Here is a 26,668-nt window from a genome sequence, read left to right on the forward strand (position 1 = left end):
GTAGGTGGTTGATTTTAGCGGTATAATGTATCTTGATACACTTAGAAACAATAAAGGTCTAAAGAAGCCACTTAAAACTTTCAGTTGTATTAACTGAATTTTAAGGGAGAAAACGAATGAATGGAAACATCCCTGAATTTGGAGAATTTGCCAAAATTTTAGGACTGTTATATCTGTCCTCAATTTTAATAATAATGTTACAATATACATAGATAACTATATATCCATGTAATTATTTATATGCTAACTATACAAAACTTTAATATTCATCTGCCATAGCTTAGAAATAGGGTAAAATTAAAGATTTAATTCATCGACAATGTACTATATCAAACAAACATGGCAATAACATTAATTCAACTAGCTGAAGAAAAGTTGACAGCAAATAACAGAGTGCTAAACTGCAGAGCAATCACATCCTTGGATAATATCTTCATACAAGACTCACCCTTCAAGAAAACCTACCATTCCAGGACCGCAGTCTGTTCCATCTGCTGGTGGCACGTGTTGAGTGAAACAGCCTTTGTGAAGCTTTTCTGCACTTGTGCACCACAGATGCATGCATATATTCTCCTGAGTAACAAAAGGCAGGCAAGCCAGTGTAAGGATAACACCACAACACTGGTTCAATTCAGTATTACACATTGGTTTATAAATTGATCTGTTTCCTGGTTCTATGGTATAAGCTGAAACTAATCAGCAAATTTTTTAACTAAGTTCTAGTCATTAATTTTCTGCTAAATACATAAAATTGTGACATTTTCTTTAAAACTTTTTTAGAAAAACTTTATTCATACATTGAATAGGAGTTATAAATTGAAGTGGAAATTTTCAAAATTATTTGAGATAGTTTTCTCTCTTTACAAGGTATCTTTATGAAGAACTTTTTATTGTTAAATGTTATTCATAAGAATTTGCCAAAAGCCGCTTTTGATACAATGGTGGAATGTATGAATAATCTGCATTGAAATAATGTATAATGTATACTGAAATTTCCTATTTTGTGAATATAATGCATACTTTCAACTTTTGAACAAAGGGCTCTGAAGTTTTCGAAAGAAACAAAAGTCCACAGAAGGTCATACGAGCTATACCCAATATAATTCCTCTCTTTTTCTGAATTTAAATTCAAAGTTTATTTAGTGTCTAAATCAGATTGGAAAGAAATGTATCTTTTACAATGATATTTTAAGGTAAATCTTCCCCACTTCACAGTGAATGTTTAAAGGCTTATTGAAATTTAAGGTTTTAGGAAGAATAGTCACTGTGTGAAATGAGCTTTGCCTGTCCTGCATTCTCTAATTAATTCATTCATTCAACATTCAATAAGCACTTATTTTGTGGCATGTACTGTGTGACAAATCCTAAACTGTACCCTAGGTATATATATAGATATTAATTTTAATGACTAAGTCTACTTTCTTGGTCCAGTGATCCTCACAACCTAGTAGGGAGGGAAGCAATCAGGCAACAATATATAGGGAATAAGGAAAACTGAATGAGGACTCTACATGGAAAAGTAAAGCATGGATTCACCAAAGAAATCCTAAATTTACCCCCATATAAAAGAAAATCATAATTATAAATCTAATAAAAGTGTTAGGATCAACTATTTCAATGACAAAAGTATCTCATCTATGAAAAATCCTCAAAATATTATAAAATAATAGCTCAATGAAAACTAAACAATATGCCCCAAATTTAATTCTTTTGAATTCAAATATATGTAAAGGAAAATATACTCTATTAGTTAGATTCCTGGTGCCTTGAAAACAATTCAGATTCAAAACACCTATATTTTCTCCTTAACCTCAATATAATATCATTTGAAAATGAATATTTCAATGATTTTATTTTCAAATTATATAACTTCCCTATTTTCTAAATGAGAATACTTCATAGGAATTTGAGATTTAACAAAGATAATTTTTAAGTATCCAAAACAGCACCTGACACATAATAAGTAGTCAATAAGTTTTAATTTTCCTTTTCTTAACCTCTTTTTGATAAATACTAAATTATCAGACTTAAAGGCTATATTTAGTTCACGAGAATAAACACATTTTGAAACATATTCTAAGTATAACTTTATGGAAGTTTTCGAACAAAATAAAGGAATTTTCTTTTCTTACTATATGGGGACACATTTGTGACCCAGGACCAAATGCAAGCTCACACTGCTTGTTTCCATCGTATCGTGATCCAGGAAGTTCTGAAGGCAGATTATATATTTCTTCATCTGGTTTGTCAAGAAGACATTCCCCATAACCAATACTGTACCAGTGACAGAAAATAAAATATTGTGAATACACATGGATGCATTCCAGTATGATTCTTTATCACATTTTTTGTAGTTCTTTACTTTCAAAGAGAATATCAGTATTTATTCATAACTTTAAAAACCAACTCACATCAATATCAGTATAGCAATGTTCGTACACATAAGGATGACCTCACAGTTTACAAAGGATCTTTAATATGCATGTTTGCGCTTGATCCCCACAACCACCTTGAAGGTGACAATTTTAAAAAATGATAAGCAATAAACACAAATTCATCAGAATATTATTTTTGAAACACACATCCATATCACACTTTTGGTCTACTTTGCTATCCAATAGTAATGCCTCAAGTGTAATGACTAACTGTTAAAATGTTGGAAAAATAAGTTTTAAAATCACTTGAGAAAGTATATTTCTAGTCCTAAACAACAACAACAACAACAACAAAGAAGCTTCAAAAAGTTTTATGCTGTCTCCACCTCAAGAGGTCCTTCAAGGTGGGAGTATAGCAGAGTCAAGATCACTGACTTTGGGAGCTTACATTTTGGTTCCCATCAATTCCCAAGATGCATGGCCGTGGACAAATTTTTTAATCTCCCTATCTCCCTGAACCACAGTCTTCTCATATGTAAATTGAGAGTGGTAATATCTTTTAGCATGCTATCAGAATACATGACATGTTTGAATGACTTAGGAAAAAGCATGAGAAATATATATATGACTCCTAATTTACTGTGCAATGTCCAGTATGCAGAAAACTCTGTGGAAATATACAGCTATTCCAATTGGGCTAAGAGCAACAATTTGTCCCACTGCAATAATTAAAATAAATCTTTTTTGAAAAATTTTACTGGCTAAAAGGAAAAATATAAATTTTCCAATTAAATGAACATGTAACCTTAAAAATTTCCTTTGAAGAAAATCAAAATATTACCCCTTCTAAAAAGAAAAGTGCACCATTGGTATTTTCACATGTCACATCAGTATTTTTAACCATTGAACAAAGCTGTATACAATTCTGCACAGATCAGCAAGTGTTAAGTTGTGATTTTAAGTCAAGCTCCCATAGAAGTATGTATTATCACTGTTGGTTATAATTTGAGGATATATTTATAAATATATACTCCAAAGCATGATTTTATTTGTTCACATAGGTTTCATAAAGAGAGAGGGAATTAGAAAATAACTGATGATAATTAAATTGATGATTTAGAATACATCTGTAGAAGAAGTGAAGTAGTGTTACATGTATACAAAAAGATTATTGGGAAGGAGCTCAGGCTTGACTTTTGGAAAAGTTTCAGTGACTGAGAAAGAAACACCATTTGGATAAAAGAAATTGGGAAGCAGAGAAACATGAAGAAGGTGGAGAAATGAGGCAAGATAAACCTGGATCTACTACCTCTCTTCAGAGCTAGAAAGAGCTCCTGAAAGGATATATAAAGTTAGAGACTTGGCATCTCTGTGGCTGATAGAGAACTATCAGAATAATTCATAGTTTGACTTTAGCTATTCTCTGTCCTTCAGGGGCACCTCAAACTTGAGTCACTCAAATTTCTCTCAAAATATTACCTAGTCACTTCGAAAAAATTCAAAAACACATAAGGAAACTGGAATTCCCATTAAATCTCCCATCAAACATAGTTTTCATCACAAGAAAGAATCCAGAATAAAAAAATAATAGCTAGGTCTAAACTACAATAAAAATATTTATTTTAAAGAGTGAAATTATATATATGTGTGTATATATATATACACACATATATATATACAGACACACACAACTCTTCTTGTTCTTAAACATCCATTTGTACAGTGAAAATAAACAAATTTAAACAAGAAAGAGCTAAACAGAAATTGAACCACCTTTAAAAATATCAATTTCAAATCTTACAGTCGAATACATGTTCAATTATTTAACATAAATTTACTTACTCTAGGAATTCAGTAATACATTTCCGACTACAGTTTGACCAGCTCCAAGGACTCATGTGGAAACTTAAAGCAGGGGCCATTACATGATACTGTGTAACTTTCATTTCTTTACATCTAGGACTATCATCATGTTGAACACCAAGTCTAAAAATAAAAATAAACACTTAAAGAGAATATCAAAAGATGCATACAATATTAGTAACAGATCCTTTATAGTAGCATTATAATACAATATAAAATATAGATAAATCTGGTTATATCATAATTTGAACTCCATCTATCCATAAGGCCTTACAATGTTCATGTTTAGAAGTACCTGATGACTGAGAAATATTATAGGCTGGTGATATGGCATCTGAATCTACACAATCAAAATATTTGGACTCTGTTGCACCGCATCACAATATGGACCACAGCATTGACATAAAAGTGCCTGCAGATTCGACATGGATATCCCATGTTGTGGATAGAGATGTGTGTGGATAGAGATTAGGTAAAGGTAATACCACACTAAATTCTAGACCATTGACTATGGCTACAATATCACAAGAACTTCGTGAATCCCCAATTCTCATCATTCTACAGTATCCATCTATTTTATATGAAAGACCCTAAATACTATTTTAGGTCCATACTTCCTAAGTGATGCCCAACAGAACTAGAATAATAAAAACATTCCTAGAGGGCAGTCGAATCTTCATGACTTAATTATTAAGTAATTAGCAGGTTGGCAGCAGATCCTGTACAATTTGGGGGGAACTCAAGTATAAGCTCAAGTTTAGAAGGAACACTGAAACCACTTAATTCAGATCCTTGCCTGCTAAAATTTGTATTTAAACCATTTTTTAAATTAAACAACTTACCCACATACTAGAGACACCTAAAGAGTTTCTCAGGAAGAAAACAAATATCTAAGATGGTACTCTCTGCAAAAATCGTCTTCTACTGGTTAGCAGCCTTGAAAACCAGCACATAGTGCCACCCAGATGTTGCCGCAATACTTCTACCGTCCTCAGATATTCTGTTTATCCTATCCCCCCACTTCATAAACAACTTACAAAATAAAGTGTGTAGCTTGTTGATGATTATGAGATATAACCATGCAAAAAGGGAACTGAAGAGATGATCGTTTACTAAAAATTATCTCCATTTGAAATTATTATTCCCCTTGAATGTTCTAATGATTTCTCAAGGCATGACTAGGAAATTAAATGTGGTCAAACTAACAGAGGCAACTCTAGACTCAGGTCCTTATTAGCAGATAACAAAGAAACACCAGGAGTTCTGAGGGGTACATTTAGAATCTTTTTTCAGAGGATGCATTTGTAGGGGTTTCTGATTTTCCATGGGAGCTCCAAGGGTATCATGAGAAATCACGGCCTCTATTCTTACAACATAGAACCCCAGCATATTTTTCAGTAATGCAGGAAAAGGTAAGAGAATCCCAAATTTTTATGAGCAACTATGGAAAAAGTGACTACTTAAAAAAAAATCTTTTAGTAACTAAGAAATTCCCATGGGCAATATCCTCTGTTGGGGCACATTACTGAGAGCAAGAAATGAGTTGGTATTACAAATATTTGGGGGAGTCCCCCAGAACCAGGAGCCCATGCAGGCCCTCCCATAAAATGGTAGAGGACAGTACCTGGTCATATATAGGATAACAAGAGACAGAGGCCAGAAGTGCTTGTCATGTATCCAATACAGTAAAGGAAATAAAAGAATTCCCAAGTTCTAGTTCTTTGCTTAGTCTGTTGATCTGTGCAGCCTGTCTGACCTAACATAGATCACAAAAGAGCCAGAGTTAGCATTTCAGGGAAGAAAATTACACTAATAACATTTTATGAAGAAACAAAGGTACTAATTACTCAACTGAAGATAGAATTTCAGGCATTCTGTGCAAAGATAAATAGAATGCACATTAAGGAGGTGACAGAAGGTACTTACGTGTGCCCAAGCTCATGGGCTATAGTAAAAGCAGAAATGAGTCCTTTTTCTTCATTAATAAAGCAGCTTTGTAAAGGATCACATATGGTACCTAAGTATGATAAACCTGAAAAATTTCACATTTGTATTTCATCAAAATGGAAAACACTACCAAAATCATAAAGAATTTAATTTTGAAGCATTTAACCATTGACGTTATTACTTAGAAAAGAATCCAGAATTGGCTGTTAATATTGAATAAACGTTTTAAAAGGTGAAAAAAAGAGAATGGAATGATTTATCTGCAGTTGAAATCATCTTTGCAAATTTTGGGAATCTACTGAAGTAAATAATCCAAAATGTAGAGTGAGCAAACAACTTTTTAAAACACTTTTTAAATTTTTTTAAAAAGAAAAGAATATTTGCAGGAAGTACGAAGTGTTTTAACACATTAGTGTGGGTAGCAGGAAAGAGATTAAATGTGTTGATTGGTAACAGAAAACCTAATAAGAGAAAAAATGGCACAGAACTCTACAAATCTATGAAGTTTCTTTACTTTTTTAAGGTTTAAAGCAGTATACAAATATTCAGTTATCACATGATATGAGTAAAAAATACATTAAGTGGTCAGAATAGTGCCTGGCATTTAATATATGTTAAATAAAATAAAACGAGTTTATAATATTATATTATATTATAATTACTGCAGTCACTGAAAAATTTTGTAACATTTCCGCAATAGGAAATGTACTGCAAATCAGGATCTATTTAGTTCTATATAAAGAATAACATGTAACTCAAATGTGCTGTTGAAAGATGAAGGTATGAACTGGCTGGACACCAAAGACAGCAATAATTATCGTATATGCAGTCCTCTAAAAATAATATAGGATAAGAAACTCAAAATAAATATTCATCACAACAATTCATATTTCATCACCAATCATGTTAGCTTTTCATTTACTTATTTTTTAGCTTAACATAATCCCATGATTTTGCTATTATTATCCTTCAATTTGGTTGTAAATGTATCTGCTTTCCTAGAACTCTTCCTTTCACGAAAAAAAAAGATTTTTTCATAGATAATCAGTTTCTTACTGTAAAGCTTTTGCATTTAGAAATGTCTTAATATAGAATAAACAGACTTCATTAGCTCCTAGTTTAGCTCTTCCCTGCTATGTCATCTTTTATTCTTAGGAGTTAAAAACTTGAACATCTTGTTAGCATTTAAGGTAGATGTCCTAACAACTAGAATGTTTTTGTTGTGCTTTAAGAGAAATGGAAGCTAAACTGAGGAATCCAAATAAGCTGGGGAAAAGTCAAAAGATGAAGAAGTTCATTAGCCAATACCTTTTAATAAAAAGGAAAGATTTGCTCTCTTTCTGACCACACCATCAAAAGGTCTTGCTTCAGCAAGGTCCCTCCAGAAATCAAGCAAGGAAAAAAATTAAAAAGAACAAAAAATTATTTCTCTGTAGAGAAATTATTTCCTCTGTAGAGTGTGAGGGAATTACTGGTTTCCTTAAGATTCTACAATTCATGCTTGCATGTTCAGTTTTTTAGTGAATCATCATCTTATTATATGTTTCTCTTTTGTCAGGATAAGTTTAAGGGAAACACATTTCTTTCATGGACATACTACAGTATGATTTATTAGTGTTTTCAATTTGCCAAATTGCACAATTCCAATATTTTCATTTTTAGCGCTGTGCAGATATTTGGAACACATTATTGAGTCCATTACCAACCAAACTTTATGTTTCATGCTTAAAGGTATATACATTTTAAACTGAACATTTTAGTCACGTAAGATATTTGTAAAAATATGTATCAAATATGATTAGAGACCAAGCTCAAATATTCCCGTAAGCAGGCAACACCTACAAAACTCAAAATAAATGGTTAATATTATGGAAACATGCTGCTGGTTGATGGTTTGTGTCTAGACTCATTCAAGCTAATTCTGGGTCCTCTAAAAGTCTAAAGATAGAATAAGGCATCATGGGCCCAAGCTTGATACAGGTTCCCTGTGTTTGGAAATACAAGAAGCTGCATACAGCCACCCAATCTAGCCATCCTGAAGAATGAAAATCACTCTGCAACGTATTTTGCAAAACATGGTCAGGGACTGAGGCAACAATAAACGTAAGTGGAGATATAACAGAAAATCTAGTAATTACAACCAACATTTTGTGTTTATCATTAAGAACTCTCCTTAGTTTGGTATTTTCACATATTTCAGATGAGAAAATAAAATACTAATATTTGCACTAATATAAGCTGTGTGGTCTTGTGCAAATTATTCATCCTCATCTATAAAATTAGAATAACAGTCGTTCTAATATAGTATCTCATAGGAAGCATTCAAATACCTGAACTGTCATTATCATCATTACTCTTGACTTAAGGGATAATAATGCTTTCCTCATCATATTATACGTTTCTAAATGTCATTATAATTTATGTATACAGGAGTGGCAGAAAGCTATAAAACCACAATTGGGGACTAGAAGACCAACCATTTCTATAGGAATAGTCCAGAATGTCTAGCACTCAATCACTAAAAAAATAGTAAGAAATGACAGATACTCAGTAAAAGTTCATACTACTTAAGTTTAAAGATGGGACAACAGGGTATAGATAATGCAAGAAATATATTCAATAGATTCTTGTTAAGTGATCTCATAAAATACTCTTAACAAACCCAGAGAAAAGTTTGTAGGGAGGAAGAAATTCAGTCTGTTGTAAAAATTAGAGCAACAAGTGCCTATTTCTACAAGTGTGGAAGACTGGCATTTCCAAAGAACCCCTTAACATAAAGAAACTAGATATTTAATAAAAACTAGGTTTCAGTGAATGCCTAGCTCACATGACTAGTGAGGACTATCAAGTCCAAACCTCAGAATTTAGCACACATATGCACTCTCTCTCTCTCTCTTCTTTCTCTCTTTCTTTCTCTCTCTCTCTGTCAATACACAAGCATGCAGGCATATGTACACACATACACACACATTCATACTTTTCAAATTCTAAGTGGTAAGCAATGAATAATAAGGATAGATGCTATTCTGAGGGCAAATACTGATAAAATATGATCCAAAGAGTAACAGCTTGCTAGAGGAAGCTTCAAGGTGCATGTGGATGTTGAGTTTTCTTCATTAAGCCAGGGACTCAAGTTATGAACACCCTTTGGATTCCAACAAGAAATAAAAATCTCTGGAAAAAAGCATACACTATTTGAGCTAGCAATTTTTCAACCCCATGGCTTAATATTAAAAATAAATATAAGCTCAGAATCAAAGACCATCAAACAAACAAATAAATAAGAGAACATATGGAAAAGCAGAAATAAGATGTATGGCTATGAAGTATTTCAGATATATGAATTTTCAGATACATAATATAAAATTATTCCACATAAGATGTTTAAGAAAATGAAATTCAATTAAAAACATGAACAAATATTTTTTAAATGTAAACAAAATTAACAGGTAGATTTTTAATAAGAACTAAGCAGTATCTTTTACATTGAAAAATATATATATTTTAAAATGTAAAATGTGAAGGATGGGTGAAATACCAGATTAGACATAGCTAAAGAGAGAGCCAAATATACTAATTTATATTATTAAAATGGAAATCAGAGCTGCTTGAATGAGGCATGAAGAGAAAAAGAAATGAAAGCATAGAAAACAGAATGAGAAGATCTAATACGGATGTAGTAGAATCCCACGGTGAAAACAGATAAAATAATAGGATAAAATTTGAAAGAAAAAAAATGAAAATTTTCCAAAATTGCCGGAAGATAAACAGTAGATATAGGACTCATGACATAGCCCAAGCAGGATAAATAAAAAGAAACATATCTATATTAGGATGAAGTTTTAATGAAACTGCTTTATATTCAAGACAAAGAAAGGATCTTATAAAAGACAAATCACCAAAAAATCTACAACTAAACCCACTACAGATTTCTCAATAGCAAAAGGCAGGCACAACACAATCATATATTCAAAATATTGAGAGAAAATAACTGTCAACCTAGAATTGGTAACTAGAAAAATGTATCTCGAAAATAAGAGTATTTGCCTGTTAAATCAAGAAAACACTGAAACCTATGAGTTATTTTAGTAAATTATTGAATCAGAAAGAGTGGGTTGTGAGAATCCCTGACTTTGCAGCAAACTCAGACAGATGTGTAGGTACCCTGGGCACCTAATACTTGCAACTGGTGCCTGAAGTAAGGACGGTTTTATAGGACTGAGCACTTAAACCTGTGGAGTCTGACACAAACTCAGGGTAGTTAAGTGTCAGAAATGAATTGAATTGCAGAGTATTTAGTGTCTAGAGAGTTGAAGAACTGGTTGTTGATGTGGAAAGAACCCATACATTTATTATGAGTAACAACAGCTGTGACACACCAACTCTATTTTTTCTTTAAAAAGCATTGTCAGAGATAAAGAGTCACTACATAGTTGCGAAAGGTTCTATTCACTAAACTATGTATCTAATAAGTTAGCCTTAAGCTAGATGAGGTAACTAATTGTAATATTATGTGAAGAAAGTGATAGAGATATGCTTCATGTTTCAATTAGTAATGTAATTAGTAAATAAATAGTTGATTTGAACTACACAATTAGCAAATTTGATTTAATAGACAAATACAGAACTCAGAGATATACATTCTTTTTAAGCATACATGGAGTATTTTCTTAAGTTGGCTACATAATAAATCATAAAGGAAATATCAAGATTTCAAAGAATATCAACAGATCACATTCTCTAACTACAATAAAATTAAATTGTAAGTCAATAAATAAAAATAACAAGTCTCCACACATTCATAAATATTTAAATGCATTTTTATATAATTCATGAAGCAGCAAATAAATCATGATGGAATTTAAATATGATTTACATACATTTAGAATTTTTAATGACATGGAAAATACCAATAAAAACTTATGGGACACAAAAAAGTGATACCTTGAAGTAAATTGATAGTCTTAAATAATAAAATTAGAAAAGAAGAAATCCTGGACATTAATCAGTTAAGCAATCAACTTACAAATAGAACAGCAGGAGTAAATTGAAAAACAAAGCTACAAGAAAGACAACAAAGAGCAGACATTCATGAAATAAAAATAAGACACAAAAAGCAAATAGTTGGTTCATTAAAAAGACAAATGAAATAAACAATATTTGAGTGAATTGATCTATTTAAAAAGAGAGGCACAAACAATATCAGAAATAAATTGAGACACAACTAGAGGGAGAAAGCTTAAAACAATAAGAAAATGCTATGAAAATCATTTAAGCTAATAAATGTTACTAGTAAAAGAAATAGTCAAATATCTAGAAAGAATAACTTTTCAAATATATTTAAGAAGACATAAATAAAATCTGATTTCCACTGGAGAAACTCCATAAATGGTTAACCTTCCGCAAAGTAAATATGATGGCAAGTAAAAGCAAATGAGGCCTACCAACTGTTCAAATGTTGAAAGGATGTATCATTCCAATAGCACATAAAATCTTCTAGACTTGGGGAAAAAATAATACACCTTAACTCATTTTATAAGGTGAATGAAACCTTATAATAAAAATTAGAAAACTACACTAAAAGAAAGGAAAATTACAGGCCATCTTCACTCCTGAAAATGTATGCATGAAATTAGCAAGTGGAATCTAGCAGTGTGTGGGGGATAAAGAAGGAAAAGTCTTGTTCAAGGTTGGTTTACCATTAGAAAAATCTATGCTGCAATAAACATGGAAATGCAAATGTTTCTTCATCATACTGATTTCAATTCCTTTCGATATATACCCAGGAGTGGGATTGCTATATCATATGGTAGTTCTATTTTCAGCTTTTTGAGAAATCTTCATACTATTTTCCATAATGGCTGTAGTAATTTACTTTACCGTATACAACATAAGTATACATCAGTGCATAAGTAGATAAAGAAAATGTGGTATATATACATAATGGAACACAATTCAGCCTTTAAAAAAGAAGAACATTCTGTCATTTGCAACAGCATGGATGAATCAGTAGGACATTATGCTCAGTGAAATAAGCCAGGCATAGAAAGACAGATATCGCATGATCTCATTTACATGGAATCTAAAAAAGTCGAACTCTGATAAGTAGAGAGGAGAATGGTGGTTTCCAGATACTGAGGGAGTGTGGGCAGATATTAGAGGTAGGGAATGGGGAAGTTCTTAGTCAAAGGGTACACAGTTTCAGTTAGACAGGAGGACAGTTAGGAGAAATATGTTTTTGAGATCTATTGCACAGGAGGGTGACTATAGTTATAATAATGTTTTATAATAACTAAGAAAGTATGTTTCAGATGTCTCACCAAAACAAAGAATAAGACAATAGGTATGTTAATTAGCTTGATTTAATCATTCCACATTGTGTACATATATCAAAACACTACATTTTACCCCAAAAAATGTATATAATTATGATTTGTCAACTAAAAATAATATTAATTTTAAAAATCTATGGAATTCACCAGATTAACCCATTTATACAGGAGGTTGCACATTTTTTGTGTGTGAAAAATCTGACCTTGGTGATGACCTTGAGCATTAGGAGATAAATAACTTCCACAAGCTTAGCGTTCCAATAATGAAACACCAGGCCTAAATGGGTTAAGATGAAATAACCATATGATCATTTCACTATCTGCAGAAAAAACACCTCAGAAAATGAAACATATATCTTTTTTTTTTTTTTTTTGAGACAGAGTCTTGCTCTGTTGCCCAGGCTGGAGTGCAGTGGCACGATCTCGGCTCACTGCAAGCTTCGCCTCCCAGGTTCACTCCATATATTATTTTTTAAAAGACTCAGAAAACAAGGATAATAAATTTATCTGCTAAGAACCTACAGCAAATATTTTTCTTAATGGTGCAACCTTAAAGTATTCCTTTTAAAATCCAGAAACGTCTCTTCATCATTCTACAAGAGGTTTTTATCTTGCAGTAAGACAAGAAAAGAGTTATAAGAATTAAAGAAGAGGAAATATATTGCCATAATTCACAAATATAATTATTCACATAACAATCAAAAGGAATCTACAAGTGAAACTATAAGAATTAATTAAAGTGATGAATCAGGTGGCTACATTTAAAAATCAACAAGCCAAATAATCTGTTTCATTTCTATGGACCAGCATCATAAAACATTTACTTTAACAATAGAAAATAAAAGTCATTTTTTTGTTTTATTTTTTTTCTGCAAGATGGCTAACTGGAGGTATTTTTGGCATGCCTCTCCCACCTGGAAAGACAAAATAGTGTGTGGAACTCACACTGTGAACTTTTTTCCAAGGAGCAACACAGGAACTTAACTGAAAAATGGAAAGAAACCACAGACCCTTTGAAGTAAGCAATGGGAAACAGCCTACATCATGAACCAGACAGAAAATGGAGCCTCTCAAGTGTGAATTGGGGAGAGTCTGCCACCGTGACACACACTCCCACTGGGGAGCCAGGAAATCCAGGCCATGGGGAGAAGGCGTTAACCCTACCCAATGCTGCAGCTGATTTAGTGAGCAGTGGGGAATATACGAGAAGGAGCGGCATCAGTGTGTACTCCCAGTCTCCAGCAGGGATGGAAGAAAGCCATTTCTGATCCTTTCTCACAAGGAACCTTGCAAAAGTTGGCCAGCTAATTCAGGCAGTGGTCACAGGTTGAGAGAAGCTCCCAAATGAGGTTTGCAATATAATCTCAAGTGGGAACGAACCTCGTTGGCCAGACCCGAGGAGCGAGCCTGAAGTGTGTTGTCACCACGGGGCAGGAGCTAGACACTTTTGCTTCATGGGCAGACAGGAAAGGGTGTGGCCTGAAAGTCACTCCATCTCCATAGGGAAGGCTTATAGTCTGGAGAAGTTTCGAGTTCTGAAACAAGCTGCCTGAAACCCAGTTAGCTGCTGTTAGCAGATCACTGTGGGTGTAAAACCTGCCTTGCAAGAGTGTGGGAGCTGAGTGGGGTTTACTGCCACCTCCCAGTGTAGATTCTTTTGTGTAGCAGAGGCAGCTGTGCTCCTCCCTGGAACATTACTCCAGCAGCCAGGGAACTGCCTTCTGCTTCTCACTGGGGCTGCTGCTTGTGCCTACATGTGAGGAGCCAGAGCACAGACTTGCCTGACCCATCCCCAACCTAGCTTTGCCCCTCCACCTGCCCTGGTAGCGTAACACAAAAGACAAGGACATTTGGGAGTTCCATGGCTCCACTCATTGCCTGAGACATCAGAGTACCTCCCCTGGGTAACACAAGGCAAGCACAAATTCCACTGCTACCACCATAACTGGTGTACTTTTGAAAGCACCGTCTCCTGGCTGGTGTGCAACTGAACAGCCAGTTACAACATCTGTAGGTCAGATAACAGATTGTGTCTCCTTCCTGGCTCAGGAAGGAGAAAACCTTTGCACAACCTCAGCTGTCACGACTGCCTGCATCACCCTGACTATCCAGGAGATCTTGAGTCTGTCCATGAGCCAGTATATCACTACTACAGCTGACATTTGAGAAAGCCAACACACTAAGGCTACTTATAATGAAAGAAATCTCAGAGTCTACACCACTCCTCTTCCACCTCCATCAGAGCTGGTACTGGTACCTGCTACTAGAAAACTAGAAGACAGGTCACATCTCTGGATCCCTTGCAGACACTCCCCAGAACCAACCTGGGGTGTGGCAGCCTCACTGGGCAGCTAGACCCAAAGAAGTAGCAGGATTCACGGTAGCCTGGCTTTCAGGGACTGCTAATTCTAGGGGGAAGGGGAGAGTACCATATTAAGGAAGCACCCTGTGGGACAAAAGAAACCAGACTGGAGGCCATGAGTCCCTGAATTTTCCACCTGTGGGGAGTTTCAGCAGAGGCATAGGTACAGTACTGAGCTCACTGGGGAGCTCTACCCCAAGAGGCAGGCAGCCCTGGTGCCCACGAAGGGTCTTAGAGAAAGGGACTTCTCCCTCTCACCACCTGTAGACAGCATTTCTGGAGTACTTCAGGGTGACAACATCCCCGCTGGAGGAGCACCCTCCAGGTCCAGGCTTGCACAAGAGGTGGAGTCACAACCCCTCTCTAAATGGAACATTAGCATTCCTAAAAATGAAATGAGGTGTTTGTCTGATCTGAATAACCAGAACATTGGGTCAGAAATGTGACTGGGTGGTGGATCACTTCCCTGCTGGCTTGGAAGGAGAGTCATGGTGGCTCCTTCTCTTCCCCTTGAAAAGTCCTCAGTGCAGCTTCCCCAGCCTGCTGTGTCAAGGCTGAGATGTCTGCCCAACACTGGGGTACTGCATTTACTCACCTGCTTTAGCCGCAGCCAGTTTTTACCCATGGGTACCACTTACTGGCCTGAAGCATGAACTATTCAATCCCGTGAATAAAGTAATTGGGATAAAACACTTTTTAAAGTGCACACCATGGGGCAACAAGATAAGTGTCATGAGACCTCTTCCATTCCAGCCACACAGGAGACAGTGAACCCATAGACCCACCAGATCACTACGACAACCAGCATCTGAGAAACACATTGCATGAAGATTTTCTATAACCGAGGAACTCATACTGAGTCCACCACTGAAAGCACCCAGAACCAAAGCTAGGCGACAATAAATTATAAACATTAAAGGCACATCCTCAAGGGGGAAAAATGAAATTCTAAAAAAACCCAGTTGAATAAAAAATAAAGACAAAAATAATCAGAAGAAATAGTCTACCCAAATGAGAAGGAATCAGAAAAATAATTCTGGCAATATCAAAAACAGGGTTCTGTAACATCCCCAAAAGATTATACTAACTCTCCAGAAGTGGGTGTAAGCCAAAATGAAATCTTTGAAATACCAGATAAGGAATCCAAAAGGTTGATTATTAAGTAACTCAAGGGGATACAATAGAAAGGTGAAAAACAAATAGGATTTTTAAAAAATTCAGGATATAAATTTAAAATGCTCTAAAGAGATATTTTAAATAAAAAAACAATCAGAACTTCTGCAAATGAAAGACACATTTAGGAAACTAGAAAATGCAGTGCAAATTTTAACAATAGACTAGAAGAGTCTAACAACAGACTAGAAAAGATAATTTCAGAGCTCAAAGACAAGACTTTCAAATTAACCCAATCTGACAAATTTTTTAAAAAAGAATGAAAAGAAATGAACAAAGCCTCCAAGAAATATGAGATTATGTAAAATGGCCAAAACTAGGAATTATAGATGTTCCTAAGGCAGAAGAAAAATCAAAAAGTTTGTAAAATCCATTTGAGGGAATAACTGAGGAAAACTTCTCTGGCCTTGCTGGAGATTTAGACATGCAGATACATTCAGACATTCAGAAGCTCAAAGAACTCCTGAGAAAATCATTGCAAAAAGGATATTACCAAGGCTTACAGTCATCAGGCTATCTAAAGTCAACATGTAGGGAAGAACCCCAGGGCCAGAGAGATTCACTGCTGAATTCGATCAATCATTCAAACAAGAATTAGTATCAATTCTACTAAAACTATTCCAAAAGATGGAGGAGGGAATCCTCCTTAACTAATTTTATAAAGCCAGTATTTCCCTGATACCAGTCAAGAAAGGACATAGCCCAAAAAAAAAAGCAACAACAACAACAAAACCACTACTGAACAATATCCCTGATGAATATAGGTAGAAAAATACTTAACAAAATACTAGAAAACTGAAGAGTGCATTGAAAAAATAATGCACCATGATCAAAGTTTAATTCTAAGAATGCAGGGATGGTTCAACATAAACAAGTCAATAAATGTGATTCATCACATAAAGAGAATTAAAAACAAGAACTATGTGATCATATCAATAGATTCAGAAAAAGAACTTGATAAAATCCAACATCGCTTTATGATAAAAATCCTCAAACTAGGCATAGAAAGAACATATCTCAAAATAATAAAAGCCATATATGACAAACCCACAGCCACAATCATACTGAACAGGGAAAAGCTGAAAGCATTCTCCCTGAGAAGTGAAACAAGACAAAGATGCCTACTTTCACCACTTCTATTCAACATATTACTAGAAATCTTAGCCAGAGCAATCAGGCAAGAGAAAGAAATAAAAGGCATCCAAATTGGAAAACAGGAAGTCAAACTATCTCTGTTCACTGATTATATGATCGTATACCTAGACCATCTTACAGACTCCTCCAAAAGACTCCTAGATCTGATAAATGAATTCAGTAAAGTCTTAGGTTCCCAAATCAACATACACAAATCAGTATCACTGCTATAGACCAAAAACAGCCAAGCAGAGAATCAAATCAAGAACTCAATCCCTTTTACAACAGCTGCAAAAAATAAAATAAAATATCTAGGAATACACTTAACCAAGGAGGTGGAAAATTGCAACAAGGAGAACTATAAAACACTGCTGAAAGAAAACATAGATGTGTAATAAATGAAACAAACAGAAATACATCCCATGCTCGTGGACTGGAAAAATCAATATCATTGAAAATGACCATATTGCCAAAAAAATCTACAGATTCAGTGCATTTCTATCAAAATATCAGTATCATTTTTCAAAGAATTATAAAACAACAATTATAAAATTCATATAGAACCAAACAGGAACCCAGTAGCTAAGGCAATCCTAAGCAAAAAGAATAAACCTGGAAGCAACACATACCCAACTTCAAACTATACTACAAGGCTATAGTAACCAAACAGTATGGTACTGGTATAAAAGCAGACATGTGGATCAATGGAACAGAACAGAAAACCCACAAATAAAGCCAAATACTTACAACTAACTGATTTTTGACAAAGCATACAAAAACATAAATTGGATAAAGAATACCCTGTTTAATAAATGGTGGTGGGAAAGTTGGATAGCCACATGTAGAAGAATGAAACTGGATCCCTATCTTTCACCTTATACAAAAATCAACTCAAGATGTATTAAATACTTAAATCTAAGACTTGAAACCATAAAAATTCTAGAAGAAAACTTAGGAAAAACTCTTCTGGACATTGGCCTAGGCAAAGAATTTATGATTAAGACCCCAAAAGCAAATGCAACAAAAACAAAAATAAACAAATGGAACCTGATTAAATTCAAAAGCTTCTGCACAGCAAAAGAAATAATCATCAGAGTAAAAAGACAATGCAGAGTGGGAGGAAATATTTGCAAACGATGCATGTGACAAAGGACTAATATCCAGAATCTACAAGAAACTCAAACAAATAGGCAAGAAAACAAATAATCCCATTAAAAAGTGAGCAAAGGACATGAACAGATATTTCTCAAAGCAGATATACGATTGGCCAACAAACACATGAAAAAATGCTCAATATTACTAATCAGCAGGAAAATGCAAATTAAAACTACAATGAGGTACCATCTTACCCCAACCAGAAAGGCCATTATTATAAAGTCAAACAACAATAGATGTTGGCATAGATGTGGTAAAAAAGAAATGACAGTACACTGCTGATAAGAATGTAAGTTAGTATAACCTCTGTGGAAAATAGTATGCAGATTTCTCAAAGAACTAAAAACAGATCTACCATTTGATCCAGTAATCCCACTACTGGGTATTTACCCAAAGGAACAAAAGTCACTATATCAAAAAGACACCTGCACACATATGCTATCTCAGCACAATTCACGACTGCAAAAATACCTAAGTATCCATCAACTGATGAGTGGGCAAAGAAAATGTGGTATGTATATGCCATGGATTACTACTCAGACACACACACAAAAAGAATGAAATAATGTCTTTTGCAGCGATTTGGATGGAACTGGAGGCATTATTCTAAGTGAAGTTACTCAAGAATCAAAAACCAAATACTGCATGTTCTCACTTACGAGTGGAAATTAAGCTATGGGTATGCAAAGGCATACAGAGTGGTACAATGGACACTGGAAGCTCGGAAGAGGGAAGGGTGGGAGGGTGGGAGGGGGTGAGGAGTGAAAAACTACCTATTAGGTACAATATACACTACTCAAGTGACGGGTGCACTAAAATCTTAAGACTTCACCGCTATATAATTAATCTATGTAACCAAAAACCACTTGCAACGCGAAGCTATTGAAATAAAAAAATTAATAAATTAAAAAATTAAAGTCTAGCAAAAGTTGTACATGACACATTGAAAGAAAATAATTTATTATTGAATGACATTTTAACTTACTTAACGGACAGATAAATGTTTTGAGAGCTTGACATGCTGATTCCAAAACTTCCACAGATGAACAAAAGTCCAAAAATAGCCAAAATATTCTTGAAGAAAAGAAGCTGGTGGTATACACCCCACTGATTACTATTTATTATAGAACTATAAAAATGAAAATATTATGGAACTGATGCGTGGATAAATAGCAAGTATGCTTCCATAAAATGGTGGCATGATGTTGCAGACTCAAGTGCATACCGAAATTTTATATATGACATTGCAGATTCTAAGAAAAAGAGAGGAATTATTCAATGTATAGTTTGGGGAATTGGTTATTCAAATAAAAAAGGATTATGAATGTAATTTCACAGTGAACTTCAAAGCAGTTGTTTATTTTGAGGGTTAGAAGAGTTTTTTTGTTTTTGTGTTGTTGTTTTTAAATCAGGTACAACTGATTTTTCAGAGTGGTTCAATTTGGGGAGTTGAGCGAGGGAAGGAAAGATGTTAAAAAGTAATGTTTAGATGAAAACAAAAGGTATGGATGTGGTTATAGAGTTCAGGTTTACCAAGGAAAATCTTTGGCTTTTTTTTTTTAACTTATGTGTTATGTGGTTAACCATCAAGGGGTATAACAAGTTATTCCAGCTTTTCCAAATATTAATTATATTGGTTTTAAGAAGTCTCCATAATCACAAGTGGCATTTTCCCTTTATCTGTGGGAGTAGATGATGCAACCCACACAGTGACTTCGAACTTCTTTGATAGAATTTCCACTGCCTTGTTGAATTTCTCACTGTATTGCATGTCTTGCCAAGTGTGAAATAATGAGTTTATGAAAACTTCAAGACTACACATCATTTTGCATGAATAATACCCATTCAAGCTAAGGAGACTGACATGTTTTGTAGCATTTCCGGGTAAATGAAAATTTTATTGGCATTCACCATTTACTAGCTTTGTACAATATTATAAAGGTAGAAGCAAAAGAGCAGCACATTGGGCTTGGCTTATAAGGATGGCTTTAACACCATTATGTTAAATAAACAATGCGCATAGTGTATTGTAAGTGCCTACTCTTGCAAATTTACAATACTTAAATATACTTAACATTCTAATGTATTAAAAGTATAAAGAAAAAACTAAACAAACATTTATAGCAATACTATGAAATCTCCAATAATTGTTTTGACTGTTGCCTTTGGCTCTTTAGTGCAACTTTTCTACATTGTAATTACTATATTGTATTGCTTTGTGTTTCCTATTTGTTATACATAACTTCAGAGTTAAGTACCAGTACACCAAGTACTGCAATCACCTTTCACTTATTGTACATGCAATGTAACAGCATACAGTTTTGGTGCTTAATAATATTCCTTTTTTTCTTTAATAAAGGATATTTATTTGAATTTTTTAAAGGAATAAAACTAAATCTCTACCTAATATGATATCAAAAAAATTACCCCAATGGATTAGAGATTTATGTTAAAGGACAAATTTTAAAATATTTACAAGAAAACAGGATGATATGTTTAGACCTTGAGTTACACAATGGTTTCTTAAAGAAGAAACAAAAAGCTATCTCTAAAAGAATAGGTTTATAAATTCAGCTACATGTTATATTTTCACACATAAAAGAATGAAAACAAACCAACAAACTGCTAAAAGATGTTTGTAATATGTATAAACCACAAAGGATTTGGTGTCAGGAAGTTATCAAGAATACCTGAAAAGCAGTAAGAAAGCAACAAATACCACACCACAAATATGGGCAATGTTTCTTTCATTTATTTCATTCCTTACAGAAAAAGAAATACAAATATATGAAAAGATGCTTGAATTCATTAGCGATCAGTGAAAAGAAAATCCTAATGGTAATAAAATATATTACATTTAGACTAAAAAAAATGAGAAATCTGAAGATACCCAGTATTTATAAAGATATAATCAAAAGGAATGTTTATTGATAAATGTAAAAATTGGTATAACCGCTTTAGAAAATAATTTGCTATAACTTATAAATGTGAATATTAGCTCACTTAATGGCACAGGCATCTTAATCCTAGGGATATACCCTAGCTCTTCCAGTGAAGTTCATGACACAAAAAAGTAGAATCAGCCCAAATACATACTAATATGATATAGATATATAAACTGTAGATGAAATATATAACAGTGAAAATGCATGAACTTTGACTATAGAATTCGGAAATAAGCAAAAGTGATTTTTGTTTAGGAACACATATATATGTAATAAAAGCAAATAGTTTTTGTTTAGGAACATATATATGTAATAAAACTATTTTTCAAGAGACAGAAGGAATTGGTAAATACAAAATTCATGCTATTGGCTACCTCATGGGGAAAAGTAGAGCGATGGAAAATGACTGAACATAGACCACGCAATAGTAGTGACAAAGTTCTAACTTAAATCTAATGGTGAATTCATGGCTATTTATTTTATTATTTCCCTTTAAACAGGCGTATAGGTGATTATGTATTATTTCTCATGCACAGCATTTGATATTTAGTAATTTGCAAATAAATGTTAGTTCTTATCATTTTGTAAAATTTACAGCAGCAGAATGAAATAAGTGACAAGTGTAATAATTTACCAAGAAAATTAATCAAAATTACTAAAATGTGAAATAAATGGAAAATAGCATAAACATTATTTTAAATAATTCAGTAAACAATTACATAAGCTAAACTTAATTGACAAAATAACTTACCTAACATGTTACATTTCTCTTTAGATGAACAAATGTCTTCCCTTAAAATAAAAGATTTATTTTGAAGCATTTTTGGAAAATATTTTTGCAACAAGCCAAAATAAAAATAAAGAAGCTTTAACTATGACATGACTACTACCACAAACTAACTTCTAAAATCTAGTTCATATTAACCTCTCAAGAAGTCTAAACCTAGAGTAATGCACCATCTGTCCACATCAATAAGCAATACGTACTATAAAATCACTGTTGTAAATAGTTGAATCATTAACCAAGTTCAATGAAAAACTTTCTATTTTTAATGTCTCTGCCTTTACTTACACAGTATATGTAATATAGTTTACCCTCATGATGATTCAATGTCATCATGAGCTTCAGTTATCATTCTCTCATGCAAAATAATGGTGTTCTCAGATGTTACCAAGTTGCTAAATTTTTTTTGCTTCTGCATTACTTAGTCCATGGCCATTCAATCTGACAGTTCTCATGTCTCCTTTCTTATCACTTCTTTCTTATAGCCCTTTCTTCCTCCCATATTTAATCTGCTATCTCCAATCTCTCCTGCTTGGCTTTTAACTACAATTCAAGGAAGAACCATGGACTATATATAACATAATACTATGTATAAAATTAAATCAATTCTACTTTAGTTTTGAAAAGAGATTAAAGTACAGTCATGCACTGCATAACATGTTTCAGTCAACAACGGACTGCATATATGACATCGGTCCTATAAGATTATAATACCATATTTACACTGTACCTTTTCCATGTTTAGATAGGTTTAGATACACAAATGCTTACCATTGTGTTACAAATGCCTGTAGCATTCAGTATAGTAACACACTGTACAGGTTTGTAGCCTAGGGCCAGTAGGCTATACCATATTGCCTTGGTGTGTAGTAGGCTACACCATCCAGGTTTGCATAAGTACACTCTATTAAGTTTGCATAAAGGCTAAATCGCCTAATGATGCATTTCTTGGAATGTGTCCCCATCATTAAGCGACACATAACTGTACATGAACCACATGTTAGCTATTTTACATTGGCTGAAGTTTTTCATTTCAGGATTCTAGAAAGCTGAGATTTCTTTGAGTTTGATGCCTAAATAAAGGATTTCTTTGGTTAGTCAACCAAATATCAAACCTAGGGTTTATATATTCTGGTAGTATCACTGTTCCTGAAAGAAAGGTGTAAATTAACAATGTATAGCATTGCTTGTAAAATAAATAATAATTTTATAACAGCAGAAGCTGTTTTTCATATAAATAAGTAGGTTTGAGAAAAACCCTAGCAAAGGTAGCCTGGTAATTAAGTCAGGCATTAAGCATCAAAACAAGGAACAGATAAACAGATTTTTAAAAGCAAAGGGAGTCCAAAAAGGGGACAAATGAAAGAAGAACAAAGTTGCTCTTCTTTCCAAGCAACTGAAATACCAAGAAGGGAATGAACAAAACCTGCTCTCAGTTCCATAACTATGTTAATTTCTTAATTCTCTCATTCTGTCACTAATATCTTAAGGAAATTGTTTTGTTTAGATCAAACCATTACTCAGCAACCCGACATTGCTAATTTCCTAGAGAACTAACTAGTATTCTGGTTTGAAAGAATAGAAGAATGCTTTTATTCGATAGTTTCTTTTGTAATACAAATTCTTATAGAACACTTCTGTGTATTATTAACAAAGAATTAAGAAGAAGTATCAGTCATGCAGGAGGGAAGAGTAAAGGATTGTATGGGAAGGGTTATTTCTATAACCATACCTAGTGATAAGAACAGCAGCATCATGGTGGGAAGGGTGAACATCATCAAGGTCGTTCTGAGTTTGTTGCCATGAACAAAAGTTCTTTAATGTGGTAGCACCATCAAAATTAATGACTGGTCCTTCCTATGCAAAATAAGCAATGCAATACTATGTCAAAATATTAATGTCCTCTTTTCCTTCCAAGTTTATCAGCGTCTGCACAATTTATCAAATAGCATTCTCACAGGCAAATGAAGGAGTCACAGCATCTCTTCTTCATATATTAACTATAATGTATTTTAGCAATATCTAAAACATTATGATCAAAACTGAATCTAATTAGATCTTCTTAATATAACCATCCAATATTTAGGAAAAAAACTTTTAAAAATGACTATATTCTAAATCCTCTGACATTAGGATTATAAAAATGAATACTAAGGTTTTTAATCTTTTATTTTTGAATTGTTTATTCACTTTTGTTACTTCCTTTGCTCAGTTAAACACCGTTGTCATTCTATTTTATTTCCACCACAACAAATAAGGGTAATCTCATTCCTTCTCAAATCAAGTCTTTAAAAATTTTAAAAATATCTCATTTCTAATAAGAGTTCCATAATCTCTATGTATTGTAACTAAAAGCTTACTACAACTAAGGTTACTAATTTTAGACCTGTTTCTTACCTCCTCGCTGTGAATCATAACTAATTTTACCACTACTATGTGTATAAAATTTCCAATACTTGGATCTTTGTAGATTGTTGCAACCTGCATGTTAAAAAAAATGTAGGATTAGTTGTTTAAAATGAATATTTCTTCTCAAAAGTAAGTTGAAATTAGTCACAGAGTATCAATTCTCCAATTGCACTACACGTAGGAATCTTGGAATCTCTTAAAGTGCTTTAACAAATCCTCATGTTCAGACCACGCCCCTTACCAAATAAATCAGAATCTGCAGGATTGAGACCCAGGCATCTTAAAGATTCTCAAAATTTGGGTATCTTAAACCTTGCTACTGAGACTGATCCATGGATCAGTAGCATCCACATAACCCAAAGCTGATATGAAACAGAATCTTAGGCCCCACCCTGGATTAATGATTCAGAGTCTGCACTTTAACAAGATGTCAAGTGATCTGAACACGTTAGAGTTTGGAACTGCTATTATGGATGATTCAGCAAGAAATTCACTTCATTCTGTGTCATAATCCACAATTTACATGACTACAGTATTCCATAAAAATATGTAAGTTTTACCTATTCTTTTCTGATAGTTCACCTAATCTTTCGGCCACAGTTGCATATTTCCAACTCCAAATATGGTTATTATTTTTAAAGTTTAGCATCATCAGAATCCATAGAGGCAAATCCATCTAGAATCATATAAACAGCCCTAGAAGAGGTCATGAGTCACAACCTGGTCCTCAATTTTCCAGGATTGGAGAATGTTAGGCACTCTGAATGGGCTCTGCATGGGCTCATTTACGATTCATGATCAAGGTGCCATCCCATTCTCTAATTCATATTCTCTTCTTGTAGCCATTATAGAGGTTGCCACTGCGGTAGGAGTGTCTTCCATGGCCAATGCCTCTGCCTGGTACTTAATTAGAGGCATATCCCACTGTGGATCTGGGCTACCTGTGCAATGAAAACTGCTTCTAAACCCTAAATCACCTTTTTGTTGGCCACTGCCTAAGTCAAGGCAGCAATTGCTCCAGGGTGTGCTACTTCCCTCAATTGTTTAATAAAGAAATATTCAGTAGCTACTCGTTGCTTTGTTAGCTAGAGAAGCAGATATAGATAAGAGGACAAAGGCCCTGACCTTGTGGAGCTTACAGTTTGTTAGAAGTATCACTACCGGAGCCCTCACTCTATCAGACAAAGCTGCTTCACCACAGCATATAACATGACTGCTGCCAATGCCTCTTGTGCCAAATGGACTACTACCAGAACTAGAGCCAAAAGCATCTTTAGAGCTGCTGACACTGTAGGGTCAGCATGAGCATAGATACATAATCCAGCATCTTTACTACTGTTATAGCTGTGCAGCCTCAAATATTTACAGGTTTGTCATCTGTACCTATAGTGATGACTTTGGCTCTGGTGGTAGCATGTTTTGGCAAGAGTGGAGGTAGCCCCAGTGGGGTTGACAGTAAGTTAAGACAGGGATGGTCAGCTGATTGGCGATTTCAAGCAGGTCTGTTAGCAATGCAGTATTTCTCACTTTAAAATAGGAGCTGTGAATTTACAGTTGAATTTATATATTCATTTTACATGCAGTGTTTCAAAATACATCTACCATGGAGAAAAAAAAGCACACCTGTAATTATGATTTTGGAGTTACCTTTGATCCTGTGAGTTTAAAAGTGGATGCTTTTCTAAGTCAAATTACAAGGTAAAAGATACACCTCAAAGGTATTTATAAAAGCTCTTTTTCCCCTATAAATGAAAAACAGCTGTGAAGACTTCTGTGTCTCAGAATAATATGCATATCCAGTAGTCCACAGAAAAAAGAGCATATGCACTATGAGGTGTCTACATGGCTAACTACTACATCCATTGTCCCAAGTATTTTGACTATGAATGAAAATCTGGATGTTATAATATCAGCTATAAAATATATAATCACAAAAATATTTCCAGTTTCAGAAGGAAACAGATGCTGCACCTTTATTTAAAAGTGACAAATCTGCAAGCTAGAATTTGGAAAAAAAAAATTCCCAATATTCTGATAGTATAATTTAAAATATATTACTACAGCAAAATATCCTTAAATATAACACTAAGAAAAAGATAATGCAAACAATTGTTATGCAAGGTGGATAGTGGCTAGAAAACATAGTTATTTAAGGCAAACAGACACAGGTTCCAATTCTAACAGCCATT

The 26,668-nt window shown here is 34.0% G+C and overlaps 1 protein-coding gene across 1 annotated transcript in view; it reads right to left on the reverse strand.

The window, feature by feature from the left end:
• ADAMTS20 (ADAM metallopeptidase with thrombospondin type 1 motif 20) overlaps positions 1–26,668 on the reverse strand; it is a 201,467-nt gene that overhangs the window by 115,738 nt on the left and 59,061 nt on the right. The window contains exons 5-11 of the mRNA XM_055249241.2: positions 24,468–24,551; positions 23,803–23,927; positions 22,038–22,078; positions 6,165–6,270; positions 4,218–4,361; positions 2,133–2,274; positions 466–570 (exon numbers count right to left, since the gene is read on the reverse strand). Coding sequence (XP_055105216.1) covers positions 466–570; positions 2,133–2,274; positions 4,218–4,361; positions 6,165–6,270; positions 22,038–22,078; positions 23,803–23,927; positions 24,468–24,551 — 747 coding nt within the window. The remainder of the gene's footprint in view (positions 1–465; positions 571–2,132; positions 2,275–4,217; positions 4,362–6,164; positions 6,271–22,037; positions 22,079–23,802; positions 23,928–24,467; positions 24,552–26,668) is intronic.

Source organism: Symphalangus syndactylus, chromosome 17 (assembly GCF_028878055.3).
Source record: "Symphalangus syndactylus isolate Jambi chromosome 17, NHGRI_mSymSyn1-v2.1_pri, whole genome shotgun sequence".
Classification (NCBI taxonomy): domain Eukaryota; kingdom Metazoa; phylum Chordata; class Mammalia; order Primates; family Hylobatidae; genus Symphalangus; species Symphalangus syndactylus.